The sequence below is a fragment of the Strix aluco genome, chromosome 2 (assembly GCF_031877795.1).
Source record: "Strix aluco isolate bStrAlu1 chromosome 2, bStrAlu1.hap1, whole genome shotgun sequence".
NCBI classification, from domain to species: domain Eukaryota; kingdom Metazoa; phylum Chordata; class Aves; order Strigiformes; family Strigidae; genus Strix; species Strix aluco.
In genome coordinates this window covers 4,609,121-4,627,128 of record NC_133932.1, presented here as the reverse complement: position 1 = coordinate 4,627,128, position 18,008 = coordinate 4,609,121, and the positions used below count along the sequence as shown (strand labels likewise).

The window sequence follows — 18,008 nt, the reverse complement described above, 5'->3', positions numbered from 1 at the left end:
GACACCATCTTCGCTGCTGGACGTTGAGAGCAGCTGGCATCTTCTGAGCATCACAGCTTGGCTGGTCATGGGGCCATGATAAGACACCCCACCACATCTCAGCTGGGAGGAGAAAAGAGGCAGCAAGTGTAGAAATGCTGTTTTGGGAAAAGAAGATGAGGAAAGTGGAGAGAGGGAAGGGGAAGCTGGTAGTGAAGTTCGTAGTCTTGCCAGTCACCAGCACTGAGAGCAGCGGTTGGGTGAGAGCCCTGGTGTGGCTGAGCTCTTGCTGCTCTGTAGCCCTGTCCGGGAAGCTGCAAAAGGGTGTTCACGTGAATCCTTGTTTGGGCTGGAAGAGTGGGTAAGGCTGGGGAGGGTGGTGGTCAGTCCTGAGCTGCCATCACCATTTGACTGCTCACAGCTTGTTGTTAATCTGGTTTAGTGGGTAAGAATAATTTTGGTGATATCTGGAGAGAAATTTGGTATTGGGATGGAGAGAGTCAGGATGGGGGTTTTGTTTGTTTGTGCTTTTTTTGGTGTGTGTTAATAAGGTCAGACTCTGAGTCTGCCTGAGTGTGTGTGCAGAGCAGAGGGTCAGACAGAGAGGCCTGAGCAAGGGAGTGCAGTGGGGCTGACAAACCATGTGGTGGGCAGCCCAGGTGCCACCACGGGCACTTCCAGTGGGGTGCCAGCAGCTGCTTTAGCCTCCCCTGTAGGTCTGCATCTGCACTGTCATACCTCGGTGGAGAATGTCCCAACACCTCTGTATAGCCAGACCACACATCTGTGCAAACTCTTGCACTTGTGAAAGCTACAAACTCACGAGTGCACACATCCCCTCACAGAGCCATACGTACGCACACATGGATATGCACACGTACAAATCCATACATGCATGTGCTTTCCTCAGGTGTATCCAGATATAGGTCCATATATGTGCTCACCTCTATTGCGTGTGGGTTAAAGGCAAAGTGCTGGCTTGGGTGTGAAGACACGCTGCAGTTCGGGGTTTCATTTGGAGGCACAGTCAGATGCTGAGGCCACAGCCTGGCCCATTTTCAGATGGAGGTGGAAAATGAAGTTTCTCAGGAGATCTATCACTTGACTATATCAACGTGTTCTATGGGTGACGGGGCAATGTGAGAACACGCCTGTCACGAAGTATGTGTTTTTTCAAAATTGGCATGGGAGGGATGCTGGATGATACCCAAAGCGAGAACAAAGATTCTGAAGGGGCTGATTGGATGCTGTGAGAAATTCCAAAGGGCTGGCCCTGCTCCTAACCTCTAAGAATACTTTTTCACCTTCCTGCATCCTTTGAATTTCATTTCTCCATAGCATGGAAATACTGATTAAAGAATGAGAGAATGTGAGAGAGAGGATTTAGGGAGGGCGAGAGCACACAGGGAGGAAAAGGAGGTTATGGCCAAAGCAGCAGGGTCCCAGGAGTCATTTCTGTGACCGCCTCATGCCAGCATCATGAAGGAACCACTTCTATCCACGAACAGGAGGCTCCTAAATACATTTGCAATGTTGCACAGGAAGATCTGGTCTCATGGTTAAGGAAGAGGGCTCAGGAAATCCCACATCCCTAGCAGTGTGGCTGCAGTGTTGGCCGAGCCTGTGCACCCACGCACAGCTTCAGCTTGACACACACCGTCTGTTTGTCCCAGGGAGAGGGACTTTTTCGATGATTGTCCGTCCAGCGTGCAGCAACAGTGCACGGCACAGAGCATCGCTGCCGCAGCGTGCTGCAAAGGTGCTGCCCATGAGCGGAGGGGCTGCCGCCTTTCCTGGCAGAGTCCCCACCTCACCGGTTGGGTCAGTGACCTCCCCCTGAGGGCACTGCTGCCAGCGGCCCCAGCCCCAATTCCTGCCACCTGGCTTTGCTCCTGCATTCCCGGGAGGGCTGTAAACAGCTGCTTCCCCGTCCATAGTTTGACCTTCCTTCCCTCAGCCAGATTTGGGGTTGAGGCTTGCACCAGCCACCCAAGCCCTCCACGTGCCATGGCCGGGAGCCAGCTCCTCCCCGGAGGAGAAGGGAATTCCTCGCGGCCACCTCCTCTCCCATCTTGGCGTATCCGCACAAGGGGCGAGGATGTGGGCTATGGGGGACAGATGTCCGCTGCACCCCTCGGGTTTGCAGCTGGCCTGGCCTTGTGCCAGCCTTGCCTCCTGCCTCCCCAGCCAGGTCGTGGCTTTAGCTACAGCTGCCTCCCCCTTTCTGCAACATTTTTGCCCTTTTTTTTGCCGTTTCTATACCTCTCAGCCTCAAGAGAGAGGAGTAACTGTGGGGTGCAGAGAATAAATACGTGAACACCACCTAGGGAGATCAGGGGAGAAGAACTCTGTCCCTGAAATTGTTTACCAAACAGTGCTGAGTGTGGGAAGACAAATGGCATACCGTTAGCAACAACCATGGACTAATTATAGGGGGTTAGGATAAACCAGCGGGTCGCTGGGCTAGCCACTCCAGCTAAGCCTGCAAACATATAGACTGAAAAGCAGAACTGTATGTATATATTTAGTATAATGTGGAATGCAGTAAGTAACTTCTTTCTAAAACCTCAGATACCTTGGTGAAGAGCGTTACAGAAAACCCAGATACAGGCATCTTTGTGACACTGGTAATCCTGGTATTTTGCATTTGGCAATGCATAATCCACCCATTAATATGGCATTGCACTCTTCATTCCTAAGAAGGGTGTTATAAAGCGTGCTCTCAAGGATTGGGGTTTCTTAATATTTGGGGGAAGGAGAGGCATGCACCTTATTTTTCCGATTTTGTAGGATAGTTTTATTCATGAGTTTATAACCATGGCTGTATTTTGGTGTTGTTAACACTTGCAATTTTGTGTGTTTGCATAAAGCCCAAGCAACTGGAATGGTGTGATAGAATGAAAATCTGTACTTTCAGCCTTTCAGAAGAGACTGTTTCTTCTCCTTCTGACAACCGAGCAAGCAGAAAGGACAAACAACTTGGAGGAAGCTGCTCTGTCTGGTAAAGAACTGGGTTTAGGCGGGGAACTGCTTCCCCAGGGAATTTTGGGCTAGTGCTCATAGTGAAGTTTGCACATGTGGGTAAAGGCAGTAGCAAATTAAATCTCAGTACCCTACTGTTAACAGTTAGGCCAGCTGCTGTGGCTCCCTTCCTCAGTGGTCTCAACCCAAAAGCTTAGAGAAATAGTGGATGTTTATAAAGGCTAATCTCTATTGGCTGCTACTACTGTTAATAAAGAAGACCCTCAGGGTGCCTTCATGTACACATTGAGAGGGATTTGGTCTCTAAATCTCCCCCTAAGGATGCCTCTCTTACTCTGCTGACTACGAAGGAAATTCGTAGGAGAGCCTCATCACAGGCCTGAGGCTAATTTCTGCAAAGGAAAACCCAAACCAAAATATCTGCATCTTAGAGCTGCTGAACTCACCTAAGCGTTTCAGCAACCTACAGGTCACATTTTTGTACACAGAGAGACTAGAAGATAAAAGGAGCACGGAGGAGCCTGGGGGACCCCTGAAGTCAAGCCCTGCCCCAGCTCCCCTCCCACCGGCAGCAGTTTCTCCTGGCAGGGAAGGGGAGACAAGCCCTGCAAGAATGGTGCTGCCCAGCCAACACCCTCGATGGCATAAAAGGGTCAGGAAGTGCAATGTAGTTTCCTTTTGAATTTCATCTTTGGATGAGGGCAGGCCAGCTCGCTCTGAACAGGAGCCTGACCACAGGGAAGGCTCACAGAAGGCTAGAAATCTGTGCCTGGGCAAAGGATTGCCTGGGATTTTGCAAAATACATAGCAGGAGAAAAGACTTTTGAGAAGACAGAAATTCTCTGCTTGTGTTTCTTTAAAAGGCTGATGATGTCCAGGGAAAGTCTGCTAGAAAGTGTCTCCGTATTGCTCTTGGTTGTGAGTTTGATGGCTTTAGGGCCTCTGAAATACTGCATATGTCAGTGTTGAGGTATCTGTTAGGATGTGGTCCTGCCTCCTGAATGGCCTTGGCACTGTGATGGTCTTTGGTGCTGGTGGTTCAGCTGAATTTCATCTAACAGACTGGGAACAAGCTGTTCTGCCTGGACTCAGTGACTGCATTGCTCTTGCTAATGGTTAAAAACCTTTCCTCCAAAATACTGTGTGTCAGTCATGAGCCACAACACAGTAGAAAGAAGAGGTCTGATTTGGGGACCTTTACTGCTTGTTTGCAAGGCGCCAAAGAAATTTGTTCACATTAATTGTTCCAGCTCATTATTGAAGGGTGTTTGGGGATACCTCATTCCTCCCAAATCCATCCTGCTTGCCTCCTCTGCATTAGCTGCTTCTCTCCCATCTGGGAGGCTGTAACGTGCTGGCAGTGGAGCACTGCCATCTACATACGGTTGCCTGTCACTATATAGTTTCCAACACCCTTGCTGTAAGCCAAGTGCAGCAAGCATGTCTCATCTCAGCATCTCCACCATCCACCTTGCCAGAGGGCTGCAGCACCTGAGAGAAAGAGGGAGGACAGTCATGTTAAAGCTGCATCGAAAAAGTCTCGGCAGGAGGAGGAAAGGGGAATAGCAGAGGGGTGTTGGCTGGTGCAGTGTTTAGGAGCACTGGGATGGAAATAAATAGCATGCATGCCTTAGGCGAGTTTATAGCACTCCTGGGTGACAGGCTCTGCCTGGGCAAGGGTGTGGTTGAGGTCTCACACCAACTCATTGCTTTGACAGAATTGTAGGCACTGTCCAATATTCCTCCTCTGAAACTCTCTTTTAAGGTTTCAGTAACTAACTGGAAACTTCCCTGAGAAGTCTGTGAGATTCAGACCCTGTCGTGCACCTGGGGTTTGACCCAGTTAATCCTGCACCTAGCTGAACCTGCGCTTTAGTTTCGGGTGGGCGATGGATGGAGCTGTGCTTTGGACCATCCAACCCTTTTACACGGACCTTTTCTCCTCTACTTGTAGCTACTCCACGGCTGGACATAAACTCTCGAGTTAGTCTCCCTGCCTCTTAATCGCCTTTAGCGAAGGCTCAGCCGGTCTGTGCTGCCCTCTCATGGGCACACATAGGAAAAGTTAAGTTTCACCCTTTTTCTTCCAGATGCTTTTTAACCTACTACTCAAGCGCTGTTTTTCAACACATGATTTCTGAAAAGCCAGGAAGGTTTATGAACAACTTCTAAGAGGTCTATGAAAGGTAACTACGAAAAGTAATTCTACCTATAGTTGTGCTGGACCCTGCCCAGCTCTCACCTTCCTAAAGAGCTTTGATCTTCATTTGGAAACATTTAGACATCTAAAAGGGCAAAAAGTAGGGAGCTGTTAATCCCAGCAACAGGCTGAGCTTCTCCCATATGCACTCCTATCTGCCACGTCAAACATATACCAGCATCACGGCATCATTCTGTGGTCAAGGAGTCTCTCAAGATAGCTGTCACGGTACCAAGGATTCAAACAACAGCGCCAAAAGCTGGGTTCTCCAACGGGCAGTACTTGCTTTCAGTACTGTGGGGTTTCAGCAAACTGGCAACACTGTTCTTCCCTGAATCTGCTTCCAAAGAGGCAGGATATTATGTTAAACTCAAGGGGATGCTTAAACAATAGTGGGATAGAGCAGGCATCACTGCTCTTCAAAGGCACTCCTGTGATGATCACGGTGTTTATGCAACTTTGAGTGACTGTTAAAAATCTTTGGCTCTCTGACCACTTGCCTGCATTTAATACAGCCTTCTCCCTAATATCTACTCATCTGTCCAAACACCCAAAGCTCCTCGAGGTGGGAACTGTTTTTCTTCAAGGGCTGGTATGACATGCATTTTTCCCATTAACAAACAGTTGTGCTATTCCACATGTCTTCATTCACCCCTGTTTCCTGTTTTATACTAGAAGATAAACTGAGGGACGGGAAGGAGGAAGGACAGAGGTCACCTCTTGTTCTTACAAACTCCCTAACCATAATGTGGATCCTGGCTCCTAGTTCATAAAAGAATTTTTTAAGTGTTGGACCAGGTGATTCCAAATAAGACATTTGCCTTAAAGGCTTGTAAGTCTATAGTGAAGTTTTCATGGTCAGTGTAAACTGTGTGTTGTACTCCTTTAGCTACATTGCCTACCTTTTTACTTTATGAACTGTACTTGAGAGCTGGTGCACCTTCATTAGTCCGGCTCTGTGTAGCCCCGTGTTCATCCATCTCTTGCCACTTTAATGAGTGACATGAACAAGAGGCTAATTTTGGTCTCAAAGTAAGTAACAACACAAAAAAGCAAGTGAGTCCATCTCATAGTTTGTTTCTTCCTTGGTATTATTTCACTGCAGTTTATGAAATGACACCAACAGTTTCTCCTATTTTAGTTTACCCCAGACTCCTGCATGAATATGCCATGGAAATGACCTTCCTAGTGCCTGACGGTCTGTGACAAAGGGGGGTGAGCTCTTCCCTCCTGTAAGGAGTTGCATGGGGACTTGAGATCATCGCCTTGAGGGAAAAAGGAAGAGCCACTCCATTCATTCCAACTAGGCATTTGTAATACAGACCAACTCCTGCAGCGTCTGCAGTCAGTTTCCAGTCTTGAATTATGCGTATAGAAATCTCTTGGGATTGCTTTGCCTAACATCAGCTGTTCTGCAGTGACATTCCAGCCCACCACCTTTCCCCGGGAGAAGACGGCAAGTGACTGTCCATGCAACCCTTGCCACCTCAGCGACTCAAGGTTCCCCTTTTCATTTGTGTATGTTGAGACACAGCCACAAACTTTTGGTGATGCTGCTACATCCATGTTGCCTATGAAGGCAGTCCCAAAAAAGGAATGCAGCCATAGATATTGATGCCTGACTTTAGGGGAATGTTTCTTCTTTTTCTTCTGCATTTCATCTGGCGGAAAGAATGGTCAAGAGAAGCTTTTCCTTGAATACAACCTGAAGGCATGTCAGACAGGCTTTGATCAATTTGCCCCGGTATATTCCCTTTCCAAGCACTCCCACATTCTCCAGTCTTCAGCTTGAGCTCTGTCTTGCGTGAAACTCTTTGTCGGGCTCTACCCAGAGGTTAGTTTCTTCCGTTTCATACATGCAAGCTCTGAATAGTTGGTGCTGCGTACTTCGAGTTTCACGTGATTGTGAAACTTTGAAATCAGTGGCATTAAACTAGCTTAAAGTTGGTGTTATGTAGCGATGATTCATATCCAGTGAGTCACAGTGAAATGTCTCATGCTATAAGTAGTTGGCCATTGAAGAGCTATCCTGCTTCTGCCCTCCGCCTATCCAAGAAGCAGAGCAGTCTCTGTGAACTTTTCAAAGGATCTGTAATCAGCAGTTACAACATTTTTTTTTTTCCATCAGTTGGATGTAGCACACAGGCAACTTTACTATTGCTTGGGGCATCTGAGTCATTTTAAGTTCTGTACAGAGATGGAAGAAAAAGAAACTGACGCTTTGATTCAAAAGACACCTATTTCACCGTGAGTACGCTTTCCTTCTGGTTGGCCCCTCCACATCCTGCTTCTGGGGGAGGATAAGGTTCACAACAGAAACGGTCTGCACATCATAAGATCATGCTATTTGGCAGCTGAACTGGATGTCACGCTTCTGTGCCAGTCCATGGGTCAACAAAAAATCTTGCCTGGGAAAATACTGCACTTTCTCAGTGCCCAGCTCAAAATACAGAGGAAACACCCTTGGGAACTACAAATTACCTCCAATCTCCCCACCTTCCACTCCATGACCTATCCCTATCCATTACAAGCACACAGCAGTACACAGGTGTGGGTAAAAAAACAAACCACCCTTTTAAAAAGAATGCACTTCAGTGCACAGACATGTCCCTTGTGGAGAGGAGAAAGAACAAACAACAGATGTTAGTCACGTTGCTTAGCACACTACTGGAGGACATTCAAATATACTGTGACTAGTGTACTATAAGGACTTATATGGAATAGTTTCGGTTACACACACTGAACTGTTAATTCCTTCAGAGCACCCAAGGCAAGAAATTTAATGACAGTTTAATGTCATGTTGATAAATGTCCACTTATGAAGAAGAAACACGGATCCAATGGTTTGGGACAGAAATTATGGAAAAGGGACAATCATTCTGGAATTAAGACTACAATAAATGTTGCCATTTTAAACATAACTTTTCTCCTTTTCTTCGCCACAGAAAAGCCTTCATACACACAAACAGCAGTGGTGCATTAGTGCCTTAATGTGAGGTAGGACTTTTCTAGAGCTAAGGTGTATTTTTCTGAAGCAAATCAAAAAGGACAGCTGTGTGGCATTAGCTTAAACACAATAACCTGCGCACCTTCTGGAGGATGCTTTTTTGTTTTTATTAAACTAAGTTCTGGGACTTTTTTCCTTGAAAAAATGCAGCTCAAAATACAATCCAAACATTTGAAATGCTTGAGGAGAAGGAGGTGATATTTCTCCTCAGCTCATGATGAGTTCCCCAAGGTCAAAGACCCTGCTCAGATCTGATCAACTCTCTTACATGCACTGGGGAGGACTTCTTGCTACCATGGAGCAAATTTATTAGCATGAGATAAGGTGGCCAGGCCATGAAAGGAAAATTTTGGCCCTGAGATTGCTGAGGAACACTGGGTAGGGCCTCTCTTGCAGAACTTCTGTCATCTGTAAGAAGACTACTTTCCATCCCAATTCAACTTATCTGAAAGAGAAATTGAGGATATTTCCTTAGATAACTCCCTTAATGGTGACATGAAGTTGAGGGCACAGACCTATAGTCTGAGAACATATTACAAGTCAAAAGTTTTTTCATAAGTAAAAGAGAACAACAAAATATAATACACAAAAGAGAAATTCACAGCTAAGGCTGTACCCAAAAGCACCCTGATCCTATTCTACAAGAAAATTCAAAGACATGCCAACTTCTCCATCTCTTGGGAAAACAAGTCACCATAGAGGTGAAAAGGCTTCAGCCACTATCTTCATCTTCCATGCATTCCCTGTTTCACAGAGGTGCATTAGCACTTCTTTTACATTCACAGGGCATGTGTGCACAGGGCTGCTTATAAATTCTTGATCAAAAATATATCAGGATGAAAACCAGTCTGTTTCATTAAGTGTCCAATTCTTCCAGTTGCTGAAGAAAGTGAGGCTTTCCAAAGCATCTCACTGCAGGACCTAGATGCCTAAGTCTACATCAAACTTCTTATAAAGCCCATGAAGATTTTATCTGAATCTTGAGCCATCTTTAGGCTCACAATAACCTTGAAAACATTCCTGTCCTGTGAACGACAGGGGTGCTTACCTGCCTTTAACCTGGAAACACATGAGTTAACTGATCTTTTTTGAGAACCTTAGGTAGAAAGGCAACTTTTCTCAGACACAGAATTTGTATGCCAAATGCTTGCCTCTGTTATTCACAGACTCTTTGGGCCCAGGCTCTGCTGTGGCGTATCACACAACCTAATCATCAGACTTCTAGCTGAAATTAGATAGATGGAAGATAAGTTTCTATGGTGCTCTCTTCATAGACATAGAGACAGTCATTTGGGAATACACTACCATCCGTCAGAAAATCAGAGCACTTGCCTAAAAAAGAGAAAAGTCTGTAGTGACAAAAAACTTTCTGGCATCTACTGCACATACACATGAAATGAAGCCAAAATAACAGCATGCTCTGTTGCACATTTTCAATAATCTTCAGGCAAGAGACAAGAAAAAGAAAGACAATCTTTCTTTACAGGGTGGAAACAGACACTTGGATAGTACAAAAATGAGGATTGTAAGTGTTTTGAGAATCAAAAGCAGTTCGTATTATGTGTTTGCCAAGTGTACCTTGACTCTGAATTTTCTGGGCTACCAGTGCTTTTTTTTTTTGGTTTGTTTGGTTTTATTCACCTCCCACATTCCTGAGTGACAATGCCTTCTGAAGCCCCAGAGGGTGCATGCAACTGTTGCTTTACTGTTCAGTTTATCAAAATACACACTGTACTTGCAATGATACAAGCAGGACAACCCCAAAAAGCAGAGTGATCGGAACCCAGCAGGGATGGTTAAGGGTGAGGCAGCTGTGCCCAGTGTGTGGAAGAGGCAGAGAGACAGCTTCTTGCATCAGAGGAGCCCTGGGGGCAGTGGGAAAGCCACAGACCCAGCCTCTCAAAGTATGAGATGGGCACTGGTGCTGCTGCATAGCTGGAGACAGTAAGCCACCAACGCAGCATGAAAAAGGAGAGGACTGTGGGTCGTCCAGGGCTGCTTTTTAATTATACTTGCTTTTGTGCTTGCATTGTCTGAGATGTGAAGTTGCCCTGCACAGAAAAGCAGAATCTACAGGTGGCCTAAATTTGGGATTTATGCATTTGTATGCAGAGACTGCAGAGTTCAGCAACCCTGCCTCTTCAAGACATGCCATATGTGCATGCAGGTCCATGCACACTTTAAGATTTGAGTTTGTGCATCCAAACCAATACTTGGTTGCAGGATTTAAACCCAAGGGGAAGCACAAGCACACAGAACAGAAAAATCAGGAAACAGAGATACAAGCAGACGTGTTCCAAGTTACTGCCAACGACTACAAAATCATGGTGCTGTGAAGGCCCCATGCGATACCACAATAGCAAGGTCAGTAGGAGTCAAAAGGAGTGCACGGGACCTCTTCCAGAAACACGTCGGTATCTTCATTCTCCTCCAATATTCCCTCCATTTTTGCTTGCCTGGCATTCATCATAGACTGCACCTGGGCAAAAGGAAAAGGATCATCTGGGAGCCTATTTCCTTACCACTGGTGCCCAGAACTGACCTTGCCATTCCTCTGCTGGTTCTGCATTCAGTACAGCATGAACCTCGCAGCAAATCACCAAGGTGGTGCTTACCCTGAGTGACTACAGGGCACTGAAGGAAAAGACTCTCTTTCTCTGTCTGCTCTTTCCTCTAACCTCCTCCTTTCCCCAAGGAGCTCCCCACACTTCTTCTAACTCGTTCCCAAACTATCGCCTCACTCTGCTGACTGAATTTCCTGTGTTTTAAAACCCTGAAGAGACAGCTCTCCTGAATAGGGGTGTGTGGGATAGAGGGAGCTGGAGAATGGTCACAGGGATAGAGAGGGCCCCTACCTCTGTCCCTAAGCTTCCTTCACCTCTCATTCAGGACTGTTATTTAACAGTCCTCCGGAGCACATCCACCCCATTTTAACTCTCACACCCGGCTCTTCCACACACCCGCCCTCCCACACCTCTCCTCCTTTTAGAGCACATGTGGCTCCTTGCACCCTGGGCACTTTGCTCTTGCTCTGTGCTTCTCCTCCTCCCAAGTGAGCAGACACAGTAAGAGAAATAGTCATGGGCTGACCATGTTTCTGGTGTGCTCAGCATAGCTGGCTTTCTGCTGTGGCCCCAACAGACAGTCCCCACTGAGCCCCAAGAAGATACCATACCTGCAGCAACATGAACTGCAAGGGGTCATCAGGCTTGTGGTACACCAGTTTTTCTGTGATCTCCTGAGACAGAGAGACAGAAGAAAACAAGTATTGATCCTTGGGTAGATGGGTGGCTGCACTTTCTGCTCCAACACTAGCTGCATTTTAAAAACCAAGCATCTCTTTCAATCCCCAAAGATGATCAAGGGTCCTTTTCTACTGCTTTGTTTAAGTTTATGCTCAAGAAAGCACAGGACGAGGAGGGATCTGGGGGAGGGATAATTTGGTCCAAGCTAAGTTTAGGCCCAGCTTCTCAAGCAAGCCTCTGGAGGGAGAAGGGAAAGGGATATTTCACCTGAAATATCTGCAGAATATTATGTTTCTCCATGTACTTAATGGAGACTTCAAAGGGGTCTTCATATACCATTGGTTGCTCCAATATTTCACATGTAGTGTCTGTTGGCTTGACTACAGTTGCCGATGACCCAGCCTCAGGTGTTTCACTGCCAGTCTGTGCAGAGTCAGACATGTACATCTCGACTTTGAAACCTGGCAGTTCATCCACAGGTGATCCGATCTTATGTGAGTTTCCCCTGGATGAGGGAAATTCAATGACAGGTAACTGGTCCTCAGAACCTGGTGGTTTCTCAACAACCAGCTGGTCTGCAGGCACTGGCAGTTCCACTACAGATGGCTGGTCTGCAGTTGCTGGTGTTTCCACCCAAGGTAAGTCACCCAGTGATGACGGGGATTCAACTATAAGTGTCTGGTCCTCAGGTGGTTCAGCAGCTGGTGGTATGCTAGATTCCTCCACTTCAGATTCTGAATGATCGTTGGGCTCTTGCTAAAATATTTAACAAATAAAGAACAAAGGATATTTTAAACATGTAGCCCTGTAGAGCAGATACATCAAATTACTGCATCATTCTGCGCATATGTTGCAGCCCCTCTTAAGAGCATGCACTAATAGGCTTTAACTTCTGTGACTGGTCCCACCCACACCTTCTACCCATGAGCCCAGGAACTCCATTTAAGCTCAGGCCCAAGCCTTCAGACCTGGTCTGAGCTATGCAGTAGGTGTACCTGTGCCTGATCTTCACTTACAGACTGGTTTTCCCAGGGGGACTCTAGGTGTATATTGTAGGCAGTTTTGTCTCTGGAGTCCCTTGGATGGACCCAGTCCCTTGGGGTTCTGGAGTCCCTTGGATGGACCTGACTCACTGCTTTTGCCCTGTCTGGGACTGTTAGCGAGCCCTCTTATCAGCACCCTCTGCCCAAGTGCCTGTTAGTTAAGGGCACTGCCCTGCCTGTGCTGCAGTTGCCCTCAGCTCCTGGTTTGTCTTCCTGCTTGGCACAGCTCTGGTCTTGCTCCCTGAGCGCAAGCAGCTGAACTCTGGATAGGCTTCACCCATCTCCCCCCTGAGCTGTGGACTATGCTGTACCCATGCCCCATGCTCCCATTCCTAGTCCTGTGACTGAGTTCAAGTGGGGTCCCGCCCCATTTCTCCCCCTCATCCCAAAACTGCCTGGGGCAGAGGAGGCAGGAGCCACTACGGCTGAGTGAAGGTTCCCGGTTGTAGCTGTGTTGCCTGAAGCAGGGTGCTGGGGGGAGGCCAGGTGGTGGGGGCAGGACCGGCACCCATCCCTGTACTTGGGAAAGGGGGTGTTGTGCCTGGGGGCAGGGGGCTCAGGACGCTTCATTGGGTGGACGGGAGAAGGCAGTAGGCCGCGGGGGCCTGAGGGCGGAGGAGGCCGGGCCGGGGCTCTCGGGGGGGGCACAGCGCAGCCAGAAAAGGCGCGGGAGGGACCCCCGGGGCTGGCTGTGCGCGGGGGGAAGAGGTTGCCGGGGCCGCTCTCCCTCACCAGCCCCCGAGTCAGCAGCGTTGCGCTTCGCCTCCCACCGGCGCCGGCCTCTTCTGTCGCTCGTCGCTCGCCGTAGGCGGAAGACGCCGGGGAGGTTGCCAGGGCAACCGCCGCCCCCCGGTCCCAGTAGGTGGTGCCGCCGGGGTCACGTGGGCAGCGAGTGCCGCGCTGCCATCTTGGGTTAGGGCGGAAGTGCCGTGTGGGGAGGGGCCGCGGTGGCAGGGCCTGGGCCTGGGCCTGGGCCTGGGCCTGGTGGGGGCCGCCTCGTCGGCGTTATCCCACCCCCGCAGCAGTCACAGAGGGCTCTTGGTGCGTGTCAGCAGCCAGCGAGTTCTCGGGGGGGGGGCCTCCGGCTGCCTGTGGCCTGGTGGAAGCGAGGGGTCCCTCGGCAGAGGGAAGGGTGTGAGGGTTGCCCATAGCCCAGCCTGCCACCGGCTTTTCGCTTTGCAGGGAGCTGAGTCACTTCACTGTGAATTCCAGCATGCTTTCGGCCTGGCCGTGCTCCTCTAAAGCATGCAATGAAGCCCAAGGCTAGCCGTTTGCTCTTGTCCTGTTAGTAAGTACTGTGGGAGTGAGGAGGCCTGGAGGAGAAAGGCAGAGACAAGCTGTACACAGAGGGTCAGACGGAAAAGGATGTGTCAGATAGCTTGTAAAGAGAAGCAGGGAAGCAAGAGGTAGGGTAGCAGAGTGCTGAGAGAAATATTTACATGTACATTCATGTGAGAGGTGCTTTCTCCTCTTGTCAGCTTTACACAGATGCTGATGGTGTGCTGCATGATGAACTTCGTCAGAAAAAGCAAATAAACAGATTGACAGTTTCCCCCAAAGAGGAGATGAAAGGAATAAAGATAAAAGCTGTGCTGGGTTACCACAGTAACCGGCTTCTGAAATACTCTGGTTCACGCTCCAGTGTGACAAGAGCCGGGATTGAAACTTGAGTGGCTGAAACTGCTATGGGGCTTGATCGGGGAGTGAGACGGAGGAAGATACAGGACTTCAAAACCTGTGCTAAACTAACAGATGTCACTTCCATTCAAAGCAGCTCTGTGTGTGTGTTTTTCAGGTTATGCTGTTGACTTTTTAAGAGAAGCGGCTTCCTCACTGCTGCGGTACTAGGCCAGTGACAGGCGCTGGCCGTATCCTCAGCCACGCTGACCACTCAGATCGTCTCGCACTGGAGCGCTGCTGTCTGCATTCATGGGATGTCAGGTCATTACTTCAACCCCTTTGAGACCATCTTGCCTCTCCCACTTTCCCATGTGATTGTGATGATCCCAGACAGCATGGGACTGCTGGCTTTTTGAGCGTGGAGTTTTTTTGATCTGTGTTCACGTGGAAAGATCTTGAAAGATGCTGGGTAAAATCTATAAAATTGTTGAAGGGTCTTAGGCAGTTGGTGGGGTGGACTTTCAGGGAGATTTCATGATCTGAATTCGTCAACCTCCACTGATTATCCCATCCTCACATGATGGGAGAGGGTACAGTATACTGCCTGGTGCTTGGGATTGTCAGTCTGATTTGTGGACCCTGACATATTTCCTCCAGGAGCTGTGGACCAATGGAGCAGGCTTAAGTTTGTAGACAGAATATTCACTGGTTTGTCTTGTACACCCGTTAGAAATAATCTGTTTGTTCTGCAGCGATCTATGCATGTTTAAACTCGACATTTGCAACCCTTGTAGCTGTGAAGAAGTTTTTGCTCGATGAGGTCTTGCTGCCAGTCAGTCTGGAAACGAAGACAGCAATGTCAAGAAACAGTTGAGGTGTGAGTTAGGAGATCTTCCCTGCCCTGCACAGCTGTAATGCTCACAGAACTAGTTTATCGAGGGTCTGAAAGGAAAACTGTAAACTGTTACACCCCTGTCACACTTCAGGGGGGCAGTGTGTGCTCTAGTAACTGCGGTTGCAGTTTTAGCTGAAGCAGGCATCTGCTTTCAGTTGTGTGTGTATGGGTAGTTTTGTGCTGAGCCATCCCAGTGCTGTTTTCTCCACAGCATGACTCCCTGCAGAACTTCTCCCATGGGTTTCTCCTCTCCATCCTTTACTGAACGGGACTAAGCAGTTCTCAGCTGCCTGCTGGCTTCAAATAACGTCCTGCTGTGGGTAAATCTTGAGCCCCGTGTCTTCCTTTCATCTGTGCCTCATTGGTAAACAGCAGATCTCTCCATTTCCAACCCCACTGCCTACTGCAGGGAACTGGCTGCTGGGGCTGGAAAGCTAGGATTTTGTACAAGGAAGTAAGATGAATGACTCCATTAAATAAACATCACTGCTCTGTTTATTCTTTCAAAAGAACAGATTACAAAAAGCAGAAGATGCATTTTTAAATGCATTAAAAATTCTGAGCCAAATAATGCCTTAAATACAATGCTCATGTAACATAAATCACATAGCTTTTTTTCTATCCAGTACACATGGAAAGCAAAAACGTATTATTATATCATTATTTATATGGCACCATATGCTAAGTCTGGAACTTAAAGACTTTGAAATAAATAAGAAAACACCAGCTGCAGATCAGCAATACGCTCCTTTATTGGGAGTCACTGTGTAACTGTGGCTATCATTCCTGCTGTTAAGTTAAAACTTAAATAAATTGTCAGAGAAATAAGATAGCTATTAGAGATTCAGTGTCTGTCTCCTGGGGACACTTTTTCTAACAGCTGTAACAAAGATCTGCTGCTGGTTTTGTCCTATCTGTGTAGTAACTCATTGCATTTGTCCCTGCAGTATCACACAGTTGTTCAGTAGAGATGGTTGAGCTGTTCACTATAAATAATGTTGGTTAACAATGCGGCCCCTTTTGGGTTAATAAATTACGCTCAAACCACTCCTGAGCCTCTTTGATTGGTTTCTTGCAAGTCTGCAGTGAAGAGTTGGAACAAATCACTTTCCACAGTCTGTTCACTTTGAATATTTTTTCTTATTTTATTGAGCTGTAAATATATATATGAAATAGTCAAATCCTGAAAATGCCCGTCTTAAAATCCTGTCACCTCATCCAATACTTGAAAATCATAATGAGATGCATGAGATGAAACACATCAGAAAATTAAATGTCATTGCTTAAAGGGGAAGAGGGCCCCGGTCAGCACCAGGCTGGGGAATTTTTCCCCCTCCTTTGTGCCAGAGCTGCTGTTGGGGTTTAGGCTTCCTCCTGGACTGAGGTTGCTGGCCGGAGCGGCAAGCTCGCCTGCTCCGTGATCCATGAGGCTGCAACCCAGCCCATACCCAAGGCTGCGGCCTCGTGTTTCGCTGCACGGTATGGCTTCGAGACTCTCTGACCTGTGGTTCTGCATGGTTGCAGCCAGACGTAGTTAAAACCTTCCTGAGCTCTGGAGAGCAAAGAGCAGCTTTGTGGCACGGAGCAATGATCAAAAAATCAGGCTGCGAGGAAGCAGCAGAGGCCCTTGGAGAGACATCTTGGAATGGGCTGCCCAGGGCAGGGGGGGAGTCCCCATCCCTGGAGGGGTTGAAGAGTCGGGTTGACCCAGCGCTGAGGGATCTGGTGGAGTTGAGAACGGTCAGTGTGAGGTTAATGGTTGGACTGGAGGATCTTCAAGGTCTTTTCCAACCGAGATGATTCTGTGATTGTGTGACTTTGGCGGGGTCGCGCAGTAGCCCCGCGTGTTGGTTCCTTACCTGTGGTGGGGTAACTGCTCTGCCCTCTCTCCAGAGGGTTGTTGGGAAAGTAAATGCATTACAGGCTGGGAGGAGAGCAGGTGTAAGCGCAACAGGGCAATGTGGCGAAGGCCGGCTCCTGTATGAGGTGGGGAGGGCTGGGGCTGCTGACTGGCGTCCAGACTGCTCCTACACCAGCAGCTTTGACGTGGACCCGCTTCCAGCGACGTTGAGGAGGAGACTGCACCAAGGTGTCTGCTTTCCTACAGGCAGCCCTGAGAATTTGTGTGCAGACCAAGCCAGACCGTCCAGCTCTTCCCCCAGTACAGCCTCTTGCTAGGGCTCTGCCCGCATTTCCCAGCAGAGAGCAGCAGAGCCTCGTAGCTGCTCGCAGGGGCTCGAGTGCATCCTCCAAGACCTTTTTGCGGTTCTTGCCTCCACAAAAGCTGAGCTCGCAGGCGCTCGTCAGACCTGTCAAGAGCGTTGGTGTGGGCCAACAGAAAACGTGTGCTCCCAAATCCCGAAGATTTGGTGCTTTCTTGAAAACTGAGGTGTTCGTGGAGAACAGAGAGACCTTTCTTGAGGGGATGCTCTCCAGGTTGTCTGTGCTCAGTGCCAAAAGGGAGCGCCTCAGGTACGGCTTCAGAAAGTGGGGAGATACCTGTAGCGGGTTAAGCAAACCTCTTTCACAGATGATTGGCATGGACTGGGTAACCCCTTGAGGTGTCCTTCAGCCCCATCTTTGGCAGTGCAGGAAAGAAACGTTATTATCTTCTGTGTTTGGAAATATTTGCTTTGGTAACCTGCTTAGCCTGCTTTAGATTTAACCCTTTCTATAAAAAATAAAGTTTCCACTGTCACTTTGTTCCCTCCTCACTTTATAATGTTATTATGCCTGTTACAGGTGATAAAAATGAATAATAAAATGTGGGATGCTGCTTCTTTGCCAAGGTGTCAAAACTATTCAATCTGTGTCTAATTTAGAGAACCTTCTCCAAGAAAATGAGACTTTGTCCCCCATTTGGAAACTTACCTGCTCTTCCTCAGGGGCTTAAAGAAGCCAAATTTGGGATTATACTAGAAAGTCCTCAGTGATATTAACTGGGACAGTTTCTGTCATTCTTTAATTGTCCCATTCTGATTCCTGAAGCTATCGTGGTTTTATACTTTCCCTTGGGAGATAATCATAGACCTTCTGG

At 48.0% G+C, this 18,008-nt stretch overlaps 1 protein-coding gene and 1 long non-coding RNA gene across 2 annotated transcripts; one reads left to right on the top strand and one right to left on the bottom strand.

Moving 5' to 3' along the window:
• Nucleotides 1-2,771: 2,771 nt before the first annotated feature.
• Nucleotides 2,772-13,363, bottom strand: TEX55 (testis expressed 55). Its single transcript, XM_074816692.1, has 6 exons — nt 13,358-13,363; nt 13,189-13,254; nt 11,681-12,169; nt 11,344-11,406; nt 10,564-10,647; nt 2,772-4,452 (listed from the first exon to the last, which is right to left on the bottom strand). Exons 1-6 carry the CDS (start codon nt 13,361-13,363, stop codon nt 4,357-4,359), a joined length of 804 nt encoding a protein of 267 aa, XP_074672793.1. The 3' UTR covers nt 2,772-4,356.
• Nucleotides 13,364-13,374: 11 nt separating this feature from the next.
• Nucleotides 13,375-17,754, top strand: LOC141920096 (uncharacterized). The gene is made up of 2 exons (XR_012622207.1): nt 13,375-13,497; nt 14,252-17,754. It is a non-coding gene; the product is annotated as an uncharacterized LOC141920096 (long non-coding RNA).
• The last annotated feature ends 254 nt before the right edge of the window (nt 17,755-18,008 follow it).